This window comes from Oncorhynchus mykiss, chromosome 12, assembly GCF_013265735.2.
Source record: "Oncorhynchus mykiss isolate Arlee chromosome 12, USDA_OmykA_1.1, whole genome shotgun sequence".
Classification (NCBI taxonomy): domain Eukaryota; kingdom Metazoa; phylum Chordata; class Actinopteri; order Salmoniformes; family Salmonidae; genus Oncorhynchus; species Oncorhynchus mykiss.
Window position 1 is genome coordinate 54,129,463 of NC_048576.1, and position 21,713 is coordinate 54,151,175.

At 43.1% G+C, this 21,713-nt stretch overlaps 1 protein-coding gene across 2 annotated transcripts in view; it reads right to left on the reverse strand.

The window, feature by feature from the left end:
• Positions 1–19,999, reverse strand: part of LOC110537779 (neuronal vesicle trafficking-associated protein 2) — a 39,778-nt gene extending 19,779 nt beyond the window's left edge. Inside the window, exons 1-3 of one of the 2 annotated variants that reach the window (XM_021624159.2) lie at positions 19,774–19,999; positions 19,213–19,380; positions 9,367–9,483 (exon numbers count right to left, since the gene is read on the reverse strand). In XM_021624159.2, coding sequence (XP_021479834.1) covers positions 9,367–9,483; positions 19,213–19,341 — 246 coding nt within the window. In that variant the 5' untranslated portion in view covers positions 19,342–19,380; positions 19,774–19,999. The remainder of the gene's footprint in view (positions 1–9,366; positions 9,484–19,212; positions 19,381–19,773) is intronic. The other variant, XM_021624160.2, reaches the window with a different exon arrangement.
• Positions 20,000–21,713: the final 1,714 nt, after the last annotated feature.

The following is a 21,713-nucleotide window of genomic DNA, read 5'->3' on the forward strand; positions in this document are numbered from 1 at the left end:
TCTATTTTGCCTGGACTTGCTTGGACTGTAATGGGGATTACATTGGTGTGCAGTGACAGATGACCCTGTGCCATCAAATTGGCCCATTTGAAGTGCTGGTATTATTTCACTGGGATAGTCAGGGGTCTGGTAACTGTACCGCCATGACACCGTTTGTTTTGATCTGTATTTTGATTAAATACACACGGTTTCATTTTTGAAAGCTTTTTCCGGCTAGTGGCAATGCCAAAGTGTATTTGTCCTTGTGCCAATTGTGGGCCTACATGAACATTCCCTTAGCACTTAACTCTTCAATGAGGTCAGGGAGGGACGTCATCAAATGAGGTCAAATTTGCCCCGAACATTGCAGCTCTAGTCTAGTTAGTGCAGACAGACATAGGCGAGACATTAGACCATCTGCTCGCCTCTCCTATGCCAGCACTGTTTCTTCGCCTGGATGTTAGTCTATTACTCTGCCCTGCTGCTGAGGCTCAAGGTTGATGTTTCTACTGCTGTTGTTGTTGTCGGCGTCATAATCTGACGTCAGTATAATCCATATAGACGGAGGCTCATAATCCCCCGGCAGCAGTGGGATTTATTCACTGGCTAAACATCCCTGGAGTGCAGCAGGGTGGATGTGTTATGGTGCTACAGTAACAATACAGTCAGAGTGGTACAGTACAGAGAGGGTGTGTTCTTCAGCTGGCCACGTTGAGGAAACAAAAGACAATCCAAACAGATTAAAGAGTCAGACGTGATTGTGTCGCTCTCCCTGAGCTGAGCCCCACTGCAGATGTCCATACTGTGGATGGCTGGACATCTCAATGACTCCGTTAACCGCCCACAACAACTGCTTGTTTTCATTTTCTCACTCCCTTCTGTCTATCACCCCTAATCTCCTCTCCCCCACATGTTGTTCAGCAGTTCACTGAATCATCTGTGGCTTTTTGTGTAATAGGTTGCTGTTCAAATCTTGATTTATTGTAGGTTCCGAATGCAGGGGGAAATGTCAGCATATGGCTGCTATGTTTCTTCAGCACCATTTCTGTCACCATCAGACATATGGCTTTGCTATACAAGTGTCAGTTTTATCTACCCTTTCCTTCCTAACACTCACCCAGCCTTGTAATTCCAGTCTCCATCCCGTATGCTGTTAGAACGCCACCCTCACAGCAAGACCACTTTTCCAGCCATATGTTAGAGCGAAAACTCTTACAGTCGCTCCAGGGGGGGAGATAGTGAGAGGCAGAGAGAAAGCTAGAGAGAATCTGTTCTTCTTCCTCTAGCACCAGGTTGGTGCTGACAGAACAATGGGAAGATAAGTCCTAAGTAAATCAATAGGTCCCTGATTGAGGAATAAAGGCCCATTGTCTGTGCGTCATATTCTTATTATGCTGAAGCCGATGCTCAACACAGAGCCAGGCACAGAAAATAAACCATTTTCTTCTACTGTAAGATAAATAACACAAAGAAAATCATCTTCGTCTGCCATTTTCACGACAATGACCAGATAACTGCATCTCCGAGTCTAAGACTTCGTAAAATGGAGGGAGCTTTGTAAGACTGAGGGAACTACAACTGTATTTTTCTTTTCTTTTCTTTTCTTGGATGTAATCATCTTAGATTTCCTGCCAATGCTCTTATGAAATGGTTTCAGAGGAGTGAGCAACATGGCAACCTGCAGGGGAATGCCCACTAGGGCATGGTACTGTAGTAGCTGAGGAAGGGAAGAGGAGGAGTGTCGCACAGGAGACGTGCCAGGGGAGAATGGGTGTCCCCATGCGGGTTGATTATCCTGTGGAGGTAACCATGTCTAGAACAACCACAAAGTACAAACATATTCTCTCTTGTTGAGATGTCATCTGCCTCTCGGGTCAGCTCTACACAGCAACGCGTACATCTTCAATGCAACAAAATCACATTTCTGTACAGTACAATCTGTATGACAATTATGATACCGACAGTCAGGTCCATAATTATTGGCGCCCTTGATAAAGATGAGCAAAAAAAGGCTGTAAAATATACAAATACTGAGCTATAATGTATGCTCCAAGAAATGTGGAAATATTTTTTTTTCTACTAATACAATTGCTCAGAGAAAGAGATGTTGTTTAACAAGTAAACAAATCTAAATAATGTAGCACCCTTGCGAGGATAACGACACTGAGCCTTTTCTAAATTGTTTTATGAGTTGGAGAACACATTGGGAGGGATCTTTAGACCATTGCTCCATACAGAATCTTTCCAGATCCTCGATATACTTCATCTGCTCTTATGGACTGCTCTCTTCAATTCAAACCAGAGGTTTTCTATGGGGTTCAACTCCGGAGACTGAGATGGTCATTGCAAAATTATAATTTTGTAGATTGGATTAGTGCTTGCGGTTATTGTCTTGCTGGAAGATCCACTTGCGGCCAAGTGTCAGCCTCCTGGCAGAGGCAACCAGGTTTTGGGCTAAAATGCTCGAGTACTTGGTAAAGTTCATGATGCCATTGACCTTAACAAGGGCCCCAGGACGAGTGGAAAGCAAAATAGCCCCATAACATTAAAGGTCCACCATAATATTTTACCGTAGGTATGAGTTACTTTTCTGCATGCGCTTCTGTTTTTCAACACCAAACCCACCACTGGTGTGCGTGGCCAAAGAGCTCTAATTTCATGTCATCTGACCACAGCACCGCTTCCAATCCAAAGGTCAGATGATCAGATGAAAATAGAGCTATTTGGCCACGCACACCAGTGGTGGGTTTGGTGTTGAAAACGAGAAGAATATGCAGAAAAGTAACTCATAACTTGCATCTACAGGTCCTGTTCTCCAATGTCATAAAACATTCTTAGAAAAAGGCTCAGTGTCGTTATCCTCGCTAGGGGATAAAAACGGGTGACAATAACAATGACAATAAAAACGGGTGACAATAACATTGTCCCCAATCTTTTTTCTATTTTTTTTGTATTACTTGTTCAACTAAATCTCGTTCTCTATTCTAAGAGTATAAAATAATATAATTTCCCAATTTTCCGAGCATACAATATAGCTCAGTATTTTGTGTTATTTATTTTATAGTCTTTTTTGGTCATCTTTATCAAGGGTGCCAATAATTATGGACCTGACTGTATGTGTATAATGATCAACACACAATTACACTGACACACAAATGCCAATAGAATGCCACTTATCCATTAGAGAAAGGAAGCAGTGTCATGTTCAGTGTGAGTTCATTTCTCATTATGTTAATGTTTCCCAATTAGGACAGGTCTCTCAGGAGACAGAACTTCAAGGGTGTGAAAGAACACACTGCCATGTCTAATAAGGACAGTCCCTGGCTCAAGATTATGAACTTAGGGACACGATCTCGATTTTTATTAGGGATAACACTCGGAAGACTTACTGTAGTGGCGTTCTATGAATATCCGCATGCACAGAGAAGAGGACATGGAGTAAACCTCAGAGAGCCTCATCTTCTTCCTGGCAGCATGGCACTCATTCAAGGCGAGTGATGGCATTTTTTCTTATTTTTTTTAGCGATTAAATGAGTGGAATCCTGGCCATCTACCTGTTCTGAGTAAACACACCACTAACGAGGTTCAGAGGATATGCAAACAAAACAAATTTGATTTGCTAATAAGCAAGCATGTCAGAGACATGACGTTGCTGAGGAGAAAGAGGAGATTATTAATGCTGATGTGTTCGGGGCTTGGGAAATCTACCCGGCAACACCCCATAGGCTTGGTAAAGAACAACTAAACAGTCCTCAAACCTCCTCTTTTAACATCCCTTAGACATTAATATCTTCGGAGTCACTCAGTCTCCAGCGTCTCACACACACACACCTCGTATGTGCTAGATGTAGGGAGAGGAGGAGCAGCTTGATGAGGAGATGAAGAGTTCCACATGGCCCAAGTGCTTAGTTAATTGCACCTAATGCCTACTCCACTGAGTCACTGTCTGAGAGCATCATCAGCGGCACAACAACAAGGCCGGTGCTCCTGGGCAGTGGCTCCACCGCCACGGTGCCAAGGGATCCTCAGGCCAGTTGGCCGAAATGTAATGATGTACAGTACAGAGAGAAAGAGAAGAGATAGAGAGTAGAGGAGAAAGACGAACAGATATAAATCTAGAGAGATAGAGAGCCCAGCGAGTGTCATACTGTAATAACACACAGAGAGAATTGGGGAGGCGAGAGAGAGAGAAAAACAAAACCTGTTCTGTATCTGGAGCCACTAATTGATCCCCAAGCTCACCTTTCCAGGCCAGGAATGGAGGCCCCCTGAAGGTAGGTGCCCCGGGGCCCCAAATGCCGTAGTCTGATGGAGGAGAGAGCTCTGACAGAGCACAGCAGTCAATGAGAGTCCCACTGTTTTCGTCATGGTCTCACAACATGCACAGTGCTTATGGAAAGTGTCAGTCACACTAACCAGAAACAAACCACAGCATCCCTGACATGGACTGCTTGGATCACAAAGAAGATACCTATATGCTACCTCCTCAATGTGAGCACCGTTCTATTCCCACATCATGGTAGATCAAATGTTCCAATCACTTCTGCAGGGAGTGAAAAACAGATGACAGAATGTAAACCTGGTAGAGTTGACGGAAAATTGAACTCGTCCTGAAACTTTATACAGAATGTGTAATCATTAGGGACAAAGTTCATTGGATTTAATATTAGCTCTATATTCAGATGTAATGATTGTGAGGTATTGGAGGCAGCTGAGAGGTGGGATTAATCAGCGTTAGAACAGAGAAAAAGCCATCTGGCTCTATAAATCATCTCAGGCATTGTTCACAGAAAAGCCCTTGTCCCCCATGGCACCTCAAATACGCTGTCCTTTTTGAAATGACAAATCACAAAAAGAAATTGCCCCTTTGGCGCACACACTACTAGCCGTCTTTTGTTGTTATTTTTGGTCCAATGGAACAGTGAATAGGAGTCATAAATTAGCATATCGTATTTCCCATCTGTAGCCTGTTTGTATATGTGTGAGTGGCAATAATGGGGAAAGCAATTCATTGTAACACTTTCTCCACATGCTCAATCTTAGCTATCAAACAATGCCTCCTATCTACTCATGCCATATCCATTAAAAGTTTAACCTCCCCATGCAATGCCATGTTGATCCAATCAATGGCCAGCATTCACCATGAAGGTGTCTCTAATTGGCTACCACTAGGACCTGGCAGTGTTTCCATGGCTCCAGGGTGAGTGGGTCAGAGGGTGAGTGTTTGTATTTACTCGCTGGTCTGCAGCACTCCTACGGCGCAAGTGACAGACTGACAAAATTGTAGAGGACTGGTGGTTGCTGCTGGCCAGAGGCCATAACATAGCTACTGACTGGAGGACTGACTGTATCAAAGGCTGATTCATACTGGCCATTGACATGCCTCAGTTGTGTGGCAGAGCTGAGGAAAGCATGTTAGTCAAATATGCACGTTGGGGACGCTGTGAGCTAGTGCATTACTTATTGTCAGTCTGAAGGGCTGTCTGAATACAGGGAGAATAGCCTCTGTTACGTTCCCCAGTGTCTGTGTTGTTGTGAGTTTGTGTATATGTATGTGCGTATTTCAGGAAATGGCTTCCTGGATTCCAAAGCAGCTGATTGGTCGGCACATCACTAATTGGAGCTCTGACCCCACCTTCTCGTCAGGGGATACAGCTGTCTGCAATTACCGACTCCTTCCTCAGCTTGAAAAGCGAGTGCTCCTTTGTTTCGAGAGAGAGCTTCTTTGTATGTCCTGTGTTTTGTAGCCGCTCCTGTAGAGGTATACCATAGTACCTAGTGTTTTTGGTTTATTCAAATTGTTCACTAAGTTTGGTGAATTATTTTGTTGAATTTATTCCCGGGGAAGGCCCCTTGGGAGTGTTTAGGCAAGAGGACTGCTAAATGACAGTATTGTTACTATGTCTATGCACACTAGGTAAGACCTGGGCGGACCCCCCCCCCCCCCCCCTGTATTTTGGTTAGCGCGCCAGGTTGTGCTAAGAATAGGTAACCAGTGGGTAGGTAGGAGAGGAACTTTATTTTTTACTTCCTTTGCTTTGGTTCCATCCAGCCCCTTTTCCCCACCTTACCGTGTGAAGGAAGAATTACATTCCCTGTAAACTGTAATATTCTCTGTCATCCTTACCCGCACCTACAATCACATACTTTTTTTCACTCCCCAGGGAGTTGAGTTGTAGCAGGGTGTTGCGTTCCACCCAGTTACTGTTCAGTTACTGTTCGATTGAACGTTAGAATGAGCAAAACAAGTGACCTAAGCGACCTTGAGCGTGGTATGATCGTCAGTGTCAGGCGTGCCGGATCCAGTAACTCAGGGTTTTTCACACACGACAGTGTCTAGGGTTTACCAAGAATGGTGCGACAAACAAGAAACATCCAGTCAGCAGCAGTCCTGTGGGCGGAAACAGCTTGTTCATGAGAAAGGTCGAAGGAGAATGGCAAGAATTATGCAAGCTAACAGGCGGGCCACAAACAGACAAATAACAGAGCAGTACAACAGTGGTGTGCAGAACGGCATCTCGGGAACGCACAACTCGCCAATCCTTTTCATGGATGGGATATTGCAGCAGACGACCACACCGGGTTGCACTCCTATCAACTAAAAACAAGAAGAAGCAGCTCCAGTGGACATGCGATCACCAACACTAGGGCAATTGAGGAGTGGAAAAACCTTGCCTGGTCCGACGTATCCCGGTTCCTGTTGCGTCATGCTGATGGCAGAGTCAGGATTTGGCATTAGCAGCATGCGTCCATGGACCCATCCTGCCTGGTGTCAACGGTACAGGCTGGTGGCGTAATGGTGTGGGGAATGTTTTCCTGGCACACATTAGGTCCCTTAATACCAATTGAGCGACGAACGTTTCCAACCCCTTGTAGAACACATGCCAAAGAATTCAGGCTGTTCTGGAGGCAAAGGAGTGTACGACCCGGTACTAGATGAGTGTACCTAATAAACTGACCAGTGAGTGTACGTTGTCTCTTAATAAAGAGAACACCCACACCTCACAAACAGTTTTTATAAATTGCGCTGCTTCGCATTGTATCCCGACTCTACTCCATCTCTCTCGGTGTCCACTGATAAAATGGTAGACAAAACAGCATCGGGGTCTAAACTAGCAGTATTGTTGAATATGTGGAGATTTCTCTGCAAGCCGAGACACCCAGCCAGCGCCTGTCCTTCATTCTCATTCCGCAGCCTGCCGGCTTCTCTAGAGGACGAGTCCCTTGACAGAGAGAGAGGCATCTCAGCTCAGATCTCTGCACTTTCACGTCATTTTCTCTCTCCTCATGTGCACATGGGGAGAGCCTAGCTAGTGTTGCAGATGAACCAATTTTCATGTGTGCGTGCCTAACAAAAAATGACAAAATAATCACACACGGAACATTCTGTATGGCAGCATTACTCATCCAACTGAAACGAATGTGTAGGTCACATGCTGTTTGTAGAACATCCGTGACCTCCAACCTGTTAGAACACAAACACTTCGGTGGAGTGGAGCATTACTTGCGACAGGCCTTTTTTATCTTCAGATTTAGATTTCCTCAGAAGATAATTATAGGATAATTGCTTTGGATGAGTCTCTCTGGTTGTGTGGTGTGGGCAGGACTCTGGACGTGGCTGCTGCTGTGTGCTCTACTTGGCAGGTTGTGTGTGTCAAACATCCTGCCTCCCTGCCTGGAAAGAAAAGAGAGAGCAATAACCTGCACTCCGAGCCCCAGCAGCCTGCTTAAACCCCGTCCACCTATCCATCCACCCACTCATCCATCCATCCCTCAATCCGCCTCCCCACTTTAATTGAGTCCTTCTAATTCCCCCTTTTATTTCGACATGATATGTTAATGTGTTCCGCTTTGCTGCATCAGATACCAAGAGACCTCCGTCTTCTTTTGTTTTGTGTGTTTAATGAGGGAGAACGTTCCTCCCCTGTTTCCCGGATAAAGTAACTAGGGGGAATTTGGCTGCACTCATCAGGGAGCAATCGCACGGAGAACTTCATCCATCAACACAATCTGCACAGCTTTGGAGAGGGGATGTGCGAGCTTTCAACACAGATCCGTCTCTCTCTCCTCAGTCAGCGCTGGGCCAGGTTCATCAGTCACGCAAGGCAGGCAGCCCACCCCAAAAAGTCCCTACAGCACACAAATCAGGCTGAGTAAAAAAAAGTCTCATTTGAATTCCCTTCCAGCCAACAGAAGTTGATAGCTCACTGCGCCTTGCAGTCTGCAAGGGAGGGCCCTCCTTGTTTCCGGGTCATATGTCTCCGTCTCATCTGCCGGTGTGGGAGGGAAGGCCAGGCATGGTCGATCAAGCCTCTCCACTCTGCCACGGAGGGAGCAAGGCAGAAGATATCCGCCTCTCAGTCAGTCACAACCCCACTCAGACAAGCTTCACAGCCTCTGTTTGTGTTGAATATCTAATTCTCTTTCTTCTCTGCTGGCTCCTCAAATGACCTTAACGGCAAAGCCAAACTTCCCCTCTCTCTGCTCTCTTTTCTCCATCTCACATTAATTATAGTCAAACACTCTGCAGAACTCTCTCTTCCATCAAAATGTAACAGTACCAAATGGTTATAGCCTCACTCTCATTGACTGTATAAGGAATTGCAGCTCTTTGATTAGAGGTGTGAAGGGGACAATGACCACTGCTATTGACATTCATCAAGCAGAGGTTGTGTTAATTATGGATGAGGTCAATCCATTTCACTCTATGCTCTGGGTCTCCACTCACTGTTCGAGACAGAGCTGCTCTGGGTAAGATAGTAGTGCATCTTGGTTTGAATATCATCCTGGAAATCTAATTTGTATGTAAATAATGTGATAAATTCAGATGATACAGACAGAATTTACTCAGGTACTGTGGATCGCACACTGTAATATTCATACAGGCATTCAGTACAAGCTTGCTAGCTCAAGTATTAGAGACTCTCATGAGTTTATGCATGACTTCTGGCTACCATGACAACCAAATTACCATTTTGTTTCCCATAGAGCACCTAAGAAATTAAACTACCATCCGGATCCAATGAAGTTGATGCTTTCCCAAAGATAACTCCTCATCAGGAACGATGGTTATGTGCTTAGGACCAGAATTATAATACTGAAAACGCCAGCCGCAGCCAGGGGGGGCTGGTGGGAGGAGCTATAGGAGGATGGGCTCATTGTAATGGCCGGAATGGAATTCATGGAACTGAGTCAAACGTGGTTTCCATATGGTTGATGTGTTGGATGCCGTTCCATGAATTCCATTCCAGACATTACAGTGAGCCCATCCTCCTATAGCTCCTCCCACCAGCTTCCTCCGGCAGCAACGTAGCTGTTTAGCACATCTTAGCACTGAGGGAATAGTTGGTATGTCTCAGTGAATGAAGAAATAAACTTTCCTAGTACCTTGATTCTCTCTGATACTCCATCAGTGAAGCTGATGGTGAACTCCTCCACCTTGGGCACCTTCAGCTTGGTTTTCTTCTGGTCCGTTTGGTACTCAGTCCGTGTCTTCACCACCACCTGCAGGGAGAGGAAAACAATACACAGTCAGTCGGTTACAGTGACACAGCACATTATCACTAATGGGTTGGCTGGACTTCGGTTAGACACAGCCATAAGCCATCATACCACAAAGTCCTACTGTTACGTCATCACTGTGTTATATATACAAAAGGGCAAAGGCAGAGAGGAAAACTAAAACCTCTGCCAAGCAACTGTCAGGGGGTGGCTATTTTAGGCACTGTCCCGTATGATGCCCGCCAATCAGAACCAATCAACTCTCTTTTAACATGATGTAGAAGAACAGAGAGCTGGGTAAGCAGGGGTCTGTCCTAGTAATGTCACTCTGCTATTCTTCACTGAAATTGGCTCAGAATTGCAGTCAAAATACAGAGGGGGAGAGAGAGAGATACAAATGTGCAAGTGTGAGCCTCATTTGGCTGCTTGTATGAATGTCACACCTAAGGTGTCGGCAGAAAGTACCTATGCGGTAAATGACTGATGAATTCAGCAGTTTGTACTGCTGGTTCCTTATCACTTCTACAGGCCACTGTACTGTTTCTCTCAGCTATTAGACACTATTCACCTGAACCTCTCTGAACCTCTGAACCTCTTGACAAAAGCACAGGAACTGAGTGACGCTAGCACTTCCAGTAATGATGGATCAAGGAATATATTTCCAAAATAATTACGCCTTCCACAAACCCCTGGTACCTCCACTCTCCAACTCACAATCTGGAATGAATGGCATTATATTATCCTGAAGTCGCCAAGAGGAGACTCGGCTACTGCAATTACACCCTCTCCGACTCCCTCCCGATCACTTTGACATTTAATTTTCCCCCCGAATTACCAGGCTGTCTGCACCCATTTTTCTCTCCATGCTCCCCTTTATTATTTGAGAGACCCTGTTATCATTACCACTGTCATTTCATTTCTCATTCATAGATAAAAGCAATGGTTAGGCTACCCTTGGGTGAGGACCTGCAGTTTCCCAGGTAGGTAATTCTAGTCAATGGAAGTACCAGGAGCTTCTCCTGAGTCATATAATCCAAAAGGGACTGTATTTGCATTATGATTTACATGGATCAAAATGGCTAATAATAAAGGATGGGCACGGTTATTCAAATATCCAAACGGGCGTTAGTATTTGAATACTTGCAATATTCAGTATTCATTTTTTGAAGAGAAAAAAAATCATAGACCTATTTTAACAATGAAAAGGCTTTATTGTCTCAATTAAATAAAATGTTATGTGACATTGCTACACACAATAAAACAACAAACTTTTGACTATAGTTCTTATGACGTGGGCCGTGAGCTGTGTTCGAATACCCATACTAACAAATTGTATACTACATACATAATGAATATATACTACCTTCTATATACTATTAGTTCATTTTAGCATACTGTAAACGAACGGTATCCCTTTCAGTTGAGCGTACTAGCACTTCGCCTGTCTACCGGAAGTTGATGCTGATGCTATTCTACAATGTATAAAATAGTAAAAATAAAGAAAAACCCTTGTATGAGTAGGTGTCCTAAAACTTTTGACCAGTAGTGTATAAATATTTTGTGGGGGGGAGCCTGTTTTGCATGTTATTTTGGCATTAATGTGTGTCCCATATCAGTTTGCAAACAATGTAAAATAAGTATATACAGTTGAAGTCAGAAGTTTACATACACCTCATTTAAACTCAGTCTGTTCACAATTCCTGACATGTAATCCTGGTAAAAAATTCCCTGTCTTAGATCAGTTAGGATCACCACTTTATTTTAAGAATGTGAAATGTCAGAATAATAGTAGAGAGAATTATTTATTTCAGCTTTTATTTATTTAATTTCTTTCAGGCCTCCTTGCTCACACACGCTTTTCCAGTTCTGCCCACAAATTTTCTATAGGATTGAGGTCAGGGCTTTGTGATGGCCACTCCAATACCTTGACTTTGTTGTCCTTAAGCCAGTTCCCAGTTGTTTTGAAAGCACCATAAATCCAGAGAATGCCAGACTTTGATGACAAAATTTGCCCACGAAGGACCGCTGCACCACCTTCCTGTTCAAGTGAGCACAGCACAACAAGGTGTCCAAAAATGTATTGTATGCTGCTGCACAAATGATATAAATATGCCAGGGGGATATGTATACTTTAGCTATGAAAGTAATACTAAGTGTATGTTGTGTAGTAAGATGTTAGTAGCCCATGTGCCTCACCCTAATAATTTAGTCAATTTTACCCCTCTTAATTTCGCCTACTATTCTGACTTGGTGGTACATGTAGCCTATAACCTGTTTTAGAGAAATGTAATCATCAAAGATTTTAAGAGCTTTCATTGTCTGCTTATACGCCCCCTTTGGTTATCCTACAGACTTTTGGTGTACAGGGAGAACACTGTAAGAACGGCCCATGTTCTGAATTCTGTCGCTGTACATTTCAAAAGTGCTAAACAAATAGTTATATTGACTACGTCCGTCCTAGCTCGCTCATTAATGTCTTAATTGAAATTACAGATTGCCTCTTATCCGCTTGTTGTCCCCTTATGCCATAGTTTGTACATCTCAATTGTCATTAGAAACCATATTTGCTTAAGCAAGTCAGCCATATCAGCAGTATAGGCAGTATATGAGGCTGAATTAACTGTTTTGCTGCCAGACAAGGCTCCGCTGATAGCCAGATGTAGCAGTGGTAAGAGGTTTGAACTGCTGTTGGGACAGCTTTATGTAGGCCTTAACAGTTTGTGGGCACCGTTTGTCACCGTTATATTGCAATTAATGCATTGTTTAGTGTTGTGTTGTGTAGTAGCTTTGCTGGCATTCATCCCACTTTTACTTAAATTTGCCCCACCAATATTTACATTTTAAAATCACCACTGGTGATGCCTTATTCTAAATCTACAATCTACACACACCAGCCCATAATGACAAAGCAAAAAACAGGTTCAGACCTTTTTTCCCCCCATTGTTTTACTAATTAAAAAATTGCTTATTTACATAAGTATTCAGACCCTTTGCTGTGAGACTCCAAATTGAGCTCAGGTGCCTCCTGTTTCCATTGATCATCCTTGAGATGTTTCTACAACAAATTATTGGACATCATGTGGAAAGGCACACACCTGTCTATATACGGTCCCAGGGTTGACAGTGCATGTCAGAACAAAAACCAAGCCATGAGGTCGAAGGAATTGTCCGTAGAGCTCCGAGACAAGATTGTGTTGAGGCACAGATCTGGGGAAGGGTATCAAAAAATGTCTGCAGCATTGAAGGTTCCCAAGAACACAGTGGCTTTATCATTCTTAAATGGAAGAAGTTTGGAACCACCAAGACTCTTCCTAGAGCTGGCTGCCCAGACAAACTGAGCAATCGGGGGAGATCACTCTGACAGAAATTCAGAGTTCCTCTGTGGAGATGGGATAACCTTCCAGAAGGACAACCATCTCTGCAGCACTCCACCAAGCAGGCCTTTATGGTAGAGTGGCCAGACAGAAGCCACTCCTCAGTAAAAGGCACATGACAGCCCGCTTGGAGTTTGCCAAAAGGCACCTAAAGACTCTCAGACCATGATTGAACTCTTTGGCCTGAATGCCAAGCTTCACGTTTGGGGGAAACCTGGCACCATCCCTACGGTGAAGCATGGTGATGGCAGCATCATGCTGTGTGGATGTTTTTCAGAGGGAGGGACTGGTAGATTAGTCAGGATCGAGGCAAAGACTAACAGAGCGAAGCACAGAGAGATCCTTGATGAAAACCTGCTTCAGAGCGCTCAGGACATCAGACTGGGGTGAAGGTTCACTTTCCAACAGGACAACGACCCTAAGCACACAGCCAAGACAACACAGGAGTGGCCTCGGGACAAGTCTCTGAATGTCCTTGAGTGGCCCAGCCAGAGCCCGGACTTGAACCCGATCGAACATCTCTGGAGAGACCTGAAAGTAACTTTGCAGCAATGTTCCCCATCCAACCTGACAGAGCTTGAGAGATTCTGTAGAGAAAACGCATGTCTGAAAATGTGGCCACAATCATAATGTGGACAAGTTCAGGACACATTAGAAATGCAGGTGTTCCAAGCTTGTACAGTGGCGTCATACCCAAGAAGACTCGAGGCTGTAATCGATGCCAAAAGTGCTTCAACAAAGAACTGAATAAAGGGTCTGAATACTTAAGTACATTTATTTTTTTTAATATATTTTTTTTAACACATTAGCAAAAATGTCTTAAAAAACTATTTTTGCTTTGCCATAATGGGGTATTGTGTGTAGATTGATGAGGGGGGGGAAAACAACTTAATCAATTTTAGAATAAGGCTGTAACCTAGCAAAATGTGGAAAACGTCAAGGGGTCTGATTACTTCCCGAAGACACTGTAGGTAGGGATAAAGTGACTAAGTAACGGGATAGATAATAAACAGTAGCAGATGCGTATGTGACGTGTTAAAAAAGTTAGTGCAAAAAAAGTCAATGCAGATAGTTAACCAGTAGCTGCCCGGACTATTAACAAACTATTTAGCAGTCTTATGGCTTGGGGGTAGAAGCTGCCCCAGTGATATCCAGACAATGCCTGCCTGCCTGCCTGACTACCTCCGGAGGTGGGCAGGAAGATCTGATCACAATCAGATCACAATGAATCTTTTGATTGTCTACACTTGTCTAAAAATGTTGGCACAATCAGAATGTGGACAAGATCAGGACAAAGGTTGCATGTTAGAGCCAGTTTTAAAAGGAGCTAGTGAGTGCTACTCAAAGACGACAAACCAAGTAGCCTATTCAAACCATCTGATTTCCTTGTGTTTCTTGAGCCATGTAATTTTCCCTGTTCAGCAAACACAGGACCACTGTAAACACGTCATGAAATGAGCCTTAACTCTACTGTTTCAAATGTCAATAATTCCGCATTAAAAAACAAAATCTTTGGTATTTTCCAAGGCTGTATGAGTCAATAGTCTTTATCTTGCCCTACATTACTCTTCTCATATGTATATACTGTACTCTGTACCATCTACTGCATCTTGCCTATGCCGTTCAGGCATCACTCATTCATATATTTGTATGTACAGTGGGGAGAGTATTTGATACACTGCCGATTTTGCAGGTTTTCCTACTTACAAAGCATGTAGAGGTCTGTGATTTTTATCATAGGTACACTTCAACTGTGAGAGTCAGAATTTAAAACAAAAATCCAGAAAATCACATTGTATGATTTTTAAGTAAGTAATTTGCATTTTATTGAAATAAGAATTCCGGCTCTCACAGACCTGTTAGTTTTTATTTAAGAATCCCTCCTGTTCTCCACTCATTACCTGTATTAACTGCACCTGTTTGAACTCGTTACCTGTATAAAAGACACCTGTCCACACACTCAATCAAACAGACTCCAACCTCTCCACAATGGCCAAGACCAAAGAGCTGTGTAAGGACATCAGGGATAAAATTGTAGACCTGCACAAGGCTGGGATGGGCTACAGGACAATAGGCAAGCAGCTTGGTGAGAAGGCAACAACTGTTGGCGCAATTATTAGAAAATGGAAGAATTCAAGATGACGGTCAATCACCCTCGGTCTGGGGCTCCATGCAAGATCTCACCTCGTGGGGCATCAATGATCATGAGGAAGGTGAGCGATCAGCCCAGAACTACACGGCAGGACCTGGTCAATGACCTGAAGAGAGCTGGGACCACAGTCTCAAAGAAAACCATTAGTAACACACTACGCCGTCATTGATTAAAATCCTGCAGCGCACGCAAGGTCCCCCTGCTCAAGCCAGCGCATGTCCAGGCCCGTCTGAAGTTTGCCAATGACCATCTGGATGATCCAGAGGAGGAATGGGAGAAGGTCATGTGGTCTGATGAGACGAAAATAGAGCTTTTTGGTCTAAACTCCACTTGCCGAGTTTGGAGGAAGAAGGATGAGTACAACCCCAAGAACACCATCTCAACCGTGAAGCATGGAGGTGGAAACATCATTCTTTGGGGATGCTTTTCTGCAAAGGGGACAGGACGACTGTACCGTATTGAGGGGAGGATGGATGGGGCCATGTATCGCGAGATCTTGGCCAACAACCTCCTTCCCTCAGTAAGAGCATTGAAGATGGGTCGTGGCTGGGTCTTCCAGCATGACAACGACCCGAAACACACAGCCAGGGCAACTAAGGAGTGGCTCCGTAAGAAGCATCTCAAGGTCCTGGAGGGGCCTAGCCAGTCTCCAGACCTGAACCCAATAGAAAATCTTTGGAGTGTGCTGAAAGTCCGTATTGCCCAGTGACAGCCCCGAAACCTGAAGGTTCTGGAGAAGGCCTGTATGGAGGAGTGGGCCAAAATCCCTGCTGCAGTGTGTGCAAACCTGGTCAAGAACTACAGGAAACGTATGATCTCTGTAATTGCAAACAAAGGTTTCTGTACCAAATATTAAGTTCTGCTTTTCTGATGTATCAAATACTTATGTCATGCAATAAAATGCAAATTAATTACTTAAAAAAATCATACAATGTGATTTTCTGGATTTTTGTTTTTGTTTTAGATTCCGTCTCTCACCGTTGAAGTGTACCTATGATAAAAATTACAGACCTCTACATGCTTTGTAAGTAGGAAAACCTGCAAAATTGGCAGTGTATCAAATACTTGTTCTCCCCACTGTACATATTCGTATTCATTCCTTTACACTTGTGTGTATAAGTTAGTTGTTGTGAAATTGTTAGGTTATATTACTTGTTAGATATTACTGCATGGTCGGAACTAGAAGCACAAGCATTTCGCTACACTCGCATTAACATCTGCTAACCATGTGTATGTGACAAATAAATGTGATTTTTGATTCGATTTTTTCTATTTATCCAACCTCCTTGGGGAAATCTACTGGCATGGCACCTAGTCCACTTCAACAACTCCATCTCCAAACAACCACAAAATATGTACTCATCTGACCCTCTACATGGTATATCTTTAAAAAAACAAACATTTAGAGGCGTGTATCAACCCATTGAGATGATGAGTCAAAAAAGTTAGTGCAAAAAAGGTCAATGCAGATAGTTAACCAACAGCTGCCCGGACTATGTAACAAACTATTTAGCAGTCTTATGGCTTGGGGGTAGAAGCTGCCCCAGTGATATCCAGACAATGCCAGACAATGCCTGCCTGCACCCAAATATGCTCTTTACATATGCTATATTCTTTTTGATGTTTTGATGTGTTCACTTTACTAAAAAGCACTGCAGTTATATATTGACTAATTTATAGTGTACAGAGTAACAACATGGCATCCCTCATCCAACAGGCTCTCAGATCTCTGGGCCAAGTGATAAGTCATCCAGTTCACTTTGGCAAACAGCAGCTTGTTCTTGAAAGAAGTGCAATAAAAAGGCCCGGCCTGGAGCCTCAATTCTTAAGAAAATGATTTATTCAAAGTGCTGCATGTACCACTCTCCACTACACTCCGCAGGTCAACCATTTCTAGTCAAGCTCTGCTAGTTTCCCTGAAATCACTGTCCATCCAATCAAGATATTGGTGCCCCTGTAGGCGCATCCCTGGCCGTCCAGATGGGATCAAGGCTAATTCCTCCCCATTCCCTCAGCACTGGCCTACTGAGGATTGTGTTTATCAGGCACGTTTGTCTCACTGCTGCCCAGTAGCCCTGGTCCCACAGCCAGCAGTGGTTAGAACGATAAAAACATCTGTAGCTCACTGACAACTCCTCCCACACAGGATGACAGAATGGACTTAAACCCACAGTGTTCTTTTTGAAGGTACAATGTGTATATTATTCGGAGGGGGAGTAATGGTTGACTTTCCTTTTAGTCTATTTCAAACATCTTTTTTTTTATACATCCATCTGAGAAATGTTTTAAAGGTAATACAGGGACATTATTTTCATACAGCCAAGAAACTCTGAGAAAACATGGCATCACCTCAGGCTTGGGAGGCTTTTTACATGAGGGTGAAAATAGAATCTGCGTAAAGCAGAATGTGAACTGTTCCCACTGCTATGGCTTATCTGTATAGCCCAACGAAACCGCCCTGTGCCCACTCTACTCACACCACTGCCCCCAGAGCTCTGAGAGCCTGCATGGACCACCTCTCAATCTCTGGCAGGGATGAACTGGATACAAGAATGACCGTTCTTTGAGTGGAATCTGGAGACTGTAGCCTCATTTAGACCCGGTTCTAATGTGTCCTGATCTTGTTCACATTATGATTGTGGCCACATTTTCTTATCTGCTCCACTGTGTCCGCATCCCTCCCTATATGCAAGTTATTTGACATTCTTTCGTAATATTTATTTTGACACATATTGATGCCATAAGTCAATGATTTTAGAGGGTGGAATAACGATGATTAAAATGTTTTTACTGTCCAGATCCATCTACACTTGTAAGATATCCAGACACAATGCCTGCCTGACTACCTCGGGAGGTGGGCAGGAAGATCTGATCACAATCAGATCACAATGTATCTTTTGATTGTCTACACTTGTCTAAAAATGTTGGCACAATCAGAATGTGGACAAGATCAGGAGAAAGGATTCATGTTAGAACCAGTTTTAAAAGGAGCTAGTGAGTTCTACTCTTCATATATTCAAAGACGACAAACCAAGTAGCCTATTCAAACCATCTGATTTCCTTGTGTTTCTTGAGCCATGTAATTTGCCCTGTTCAGCAAACACAGGACCACTGTAAACACGTCATGAAATGAGCCTTAACTCTACTGTTTCAAATGTCAATAATTCCGCATAAAAAACTAAATCTTTGGTATTTTCCAAGGCTGTATGAGTCTTTACATTTTTCCTTTCTCCAACCACCTTGGGGAAATCTACTGGCATGGCACCTAGTCCACTTCAACAACTCCATCTCCAAACAACCACAAAATATGTACTTAGCTGACCCTCTGCATGGTAAATCTTTTTTTTATTTTTTTTTACATTTAGAGGCATTTATCAACCCATTGAAAATCCTGAATGGTGCTCCAATTCCTCCTCGGGTTAAGACAGCAGAATCCAAGACGAGGGCTGAAACACCACTCTGCAAAGGTGCCAGGGCTCTTCCCCTAATGTTTACTACAGAGTGACGGGTTCAGCCTGCATGGGGCCATGGGCTCTTCTGTGCTGCTGATCAAATAAGCCAAACACAAGCCTTATGATAGGCTGGGAGCTGACAAATAAATCACAGAGGAGCATCATTTCAGCATATCAGCATTCACTCCTGAAGTCAAACATGCATGAAATGACTTCAGTAGGTACTGTAGGCCTTGTGATAACACAACAAAGGATCTGTCCTTCACTCCTATGGAAAAAATATATATTCTAAACTACTTTGATCATATGGAGCTGTTTTGATTGAAAATCACTTCAAAGTAAGATTAAATTATGTGCATTATTAAACAATTAGAAATATCATCACTCATATCAATCATATTAACATATTCAGTTCAGTGAGGCAGCACTGGAAATGTAATAATCAAAACTGTTATATGGCTTTAGTCAATTCATGAATCATCCTGTGTAATGAGACGCAGTCTGGTTCAAAAATAAAACCCCTTGTCAAAGTAAATTAGGGATGACATGTTTGCTGGTTTCCTAGAATGGATGATGTGCATCCCAGTTATAAACAGCAAGGGCTTCTTTAATCTGTTTTAAACAAAGGAGGCAACAGGGCAATTGAGATGACAAAGAGATGGGTTTGCTGTTTTATTATGTAATGGCTTTGGCCATAAATCAAGGAGTGTGTGTGAATCAGAGGAAATCTCAGCAGACAGACAGTCCATTTTACCTTGTCTGGGGCTCCATACTGGAGATTACCGACATCCAGAGGGGTGATGAGCGGCACGTTTTGGAAGCCATCCTCCACACTGACCGGTTTAGCGCCTTTGTCTTGTAGATTGCTCCCCAGTTTAACCATCTTTACCAATATAAAAATAGTGCACTTCTCAAGCAGATGCTGTAAATATGACAGACACTGTTAGTTAATTGTACATGTCTAATTTATCATACAATAAAACATCTACTGAGCACGCAAATCAATGTTTTTTCTTTGAACATTAAATTACATACATCGGATTTGAACTTTAACTTTATATTTATACTTTTTTTACAGTCTAATAAAACGCTCGTTTTAATTTTCTAAATATTGGATAAATTAAATATTGGTGGTGAAAAAAAAAAGAAGATGGAAAATCCCATTTTCCAGCGCCATAGAGCAGGCGTCAAAATACATCTTATATCCGTTCATAGGGTAACTGCATAGGGATGCACCTGCAGTAGCCTAGCCTAGACTACTTCGCCATTCTTTTCGTCCAAAAACAAAAGAGCTCAAACTAAAACATCTACTTACGATGGACGCACTTGTATAAGTCCTTTTCGTTTCTTCGTCTGCTGTTTTGTTATATCAAAGACAGGATGCAAGGAGCAGATGCATGCAGGCAGACCGGGCGGAGTTGCAATCAAAGCTCAGCGATGTTGATGCAGGGAACTGCAGAGACTAGCGGGCTCCGTAGGCAACCCAGAACCCGATTCCAAACACTGCCTCTTCACTTTATGCTTGCATCTGGCGCCGCTAGGGGGATTTTTGAATGAAATCGCACATTTGTAATGCCTGACTTGAAAAAGACCACAAACCCCATTTAGTTGTGTTTTTTAGTCTTTATCGCCACCTAGAGACAACGTTAGAACTGTGCCGTGTCTGTATCTCTCCCTCTGCATAATAGTCTTATCTACTGGAGGCTATATAGGCTTGGTAAAGAAGGACTAAAGTGCAAGACCGTAAAAAGGGGCATTATTGCACTTCAAAGTCCAAATTTGACAGATGTTTTGAGACATCAAAAGTGATTTAATGTCAAGAAAGGTCCCCGTCCCAAGCCATCTGTTTTGTATATCCAGCCCCTATGCCACAATTAATGGAAAAGATAATCAGATTTTTATTTATTTTATTTTATTTTACCTTTATTTAACCAGGTAGGCAAGTTGAGAACAAGTTCTCATTTACAATTGCGACCTGGCCAAGATAAAGCAAAGCAGTTCGACAGATACAACAACACAGAGTTACACATGGAGTAAAACAAACATACAGTCAATAATAAAGTATAAACAAGTCTATATACAATGTGAGCAAATGAGGTGAGAAGGGAGGTAAAGGCAAAAAAAGGCCTTGGTGGCAAGGTAAATACAATATAGCAAGTAAAACACTGGAATGGTAGTTTTGCAATGGAAGAATGTGCAAAGTAGAAATAAAAATAATGGGGTGCAAAGGAGCAAAATAAATAAATAAATTAAATACAGTTGGGAAAGAGGTAGTTGATAGGGCTAAATTATATGTGGGCTATGTACAGGTGCAGTAATCTGTGAGCTGCTCTGACAGTTGGTGCTTAAAGCTAGTGAGGGAGATAAGTGTTTCCAGTTTCAGAGATTTTTGTAGTTCGTTCCAGTCATTGGCAGCAGAGAACTGGAAAGAGAGGCGGCCAAAGAAAGAATTGGTTTTGGGGGTGACTAGAGAGATATACCTGCTGGAGCGTGTGCTACAGGTGGGAGATGCTATGGTGACCAGCGAGCTGAGATAAGGGGGGACTTTACCTAGCAGGGTCTTGTAGATGACATGGAGCCAGTGGGTTTGGCGACGAGTATGAAGCGAGGGCCAGCCAACGAGAGCGTACAGGTCGCAATGGTGGGTAGTGTATGGGGCTTTGGTGACAAAACGGATTGCACTGTGATAGACTGCATCCAGTTTGTTGAGTAGGGTATTGGAGGCTATTTTGTAAATTACATCGCCAAAGTCGAGGATTGGTAGGATGGTCAGTTTTACAAGGGTATGTTTGGCAGCATGAGTGAAGGATGCTTTGTTGCGAAATAGGAAGCCAATTCTAGATTTAACTTTGGATTGGAGATGTTTGATATGGGTCTGGAAGGAGAGTTTACAGTCTAACCAGACACCTAAGTATTTGTAGTTGTCCACGTATTCTAAGTCAGAGCCGTCCAGAGTAGTGATGTTGGACAGGCGGGTAGGTGCAGGTAGTGATCGGTTGAAGAGCATGCATTTAGTTTTACTTGTATTTAAGAGCAGTTGGAGGCCACGGAAGGAGAGTTGTATGGCATTGAAGCTTGCCTGGAGGGTTGTTAACACAGTGTCCAAAGAAGGGCCGGAAGTATACAGAATGGTGTCGATGAGAAAAGCAATGATCTGTCCATCATCAAATATAAATATAGTGCATTGAAAGTGTTAGCCTATGTTTTATCTGTCTGTATGTACGTTATATTAAAGGGCTGTATTGTCCACCTGTT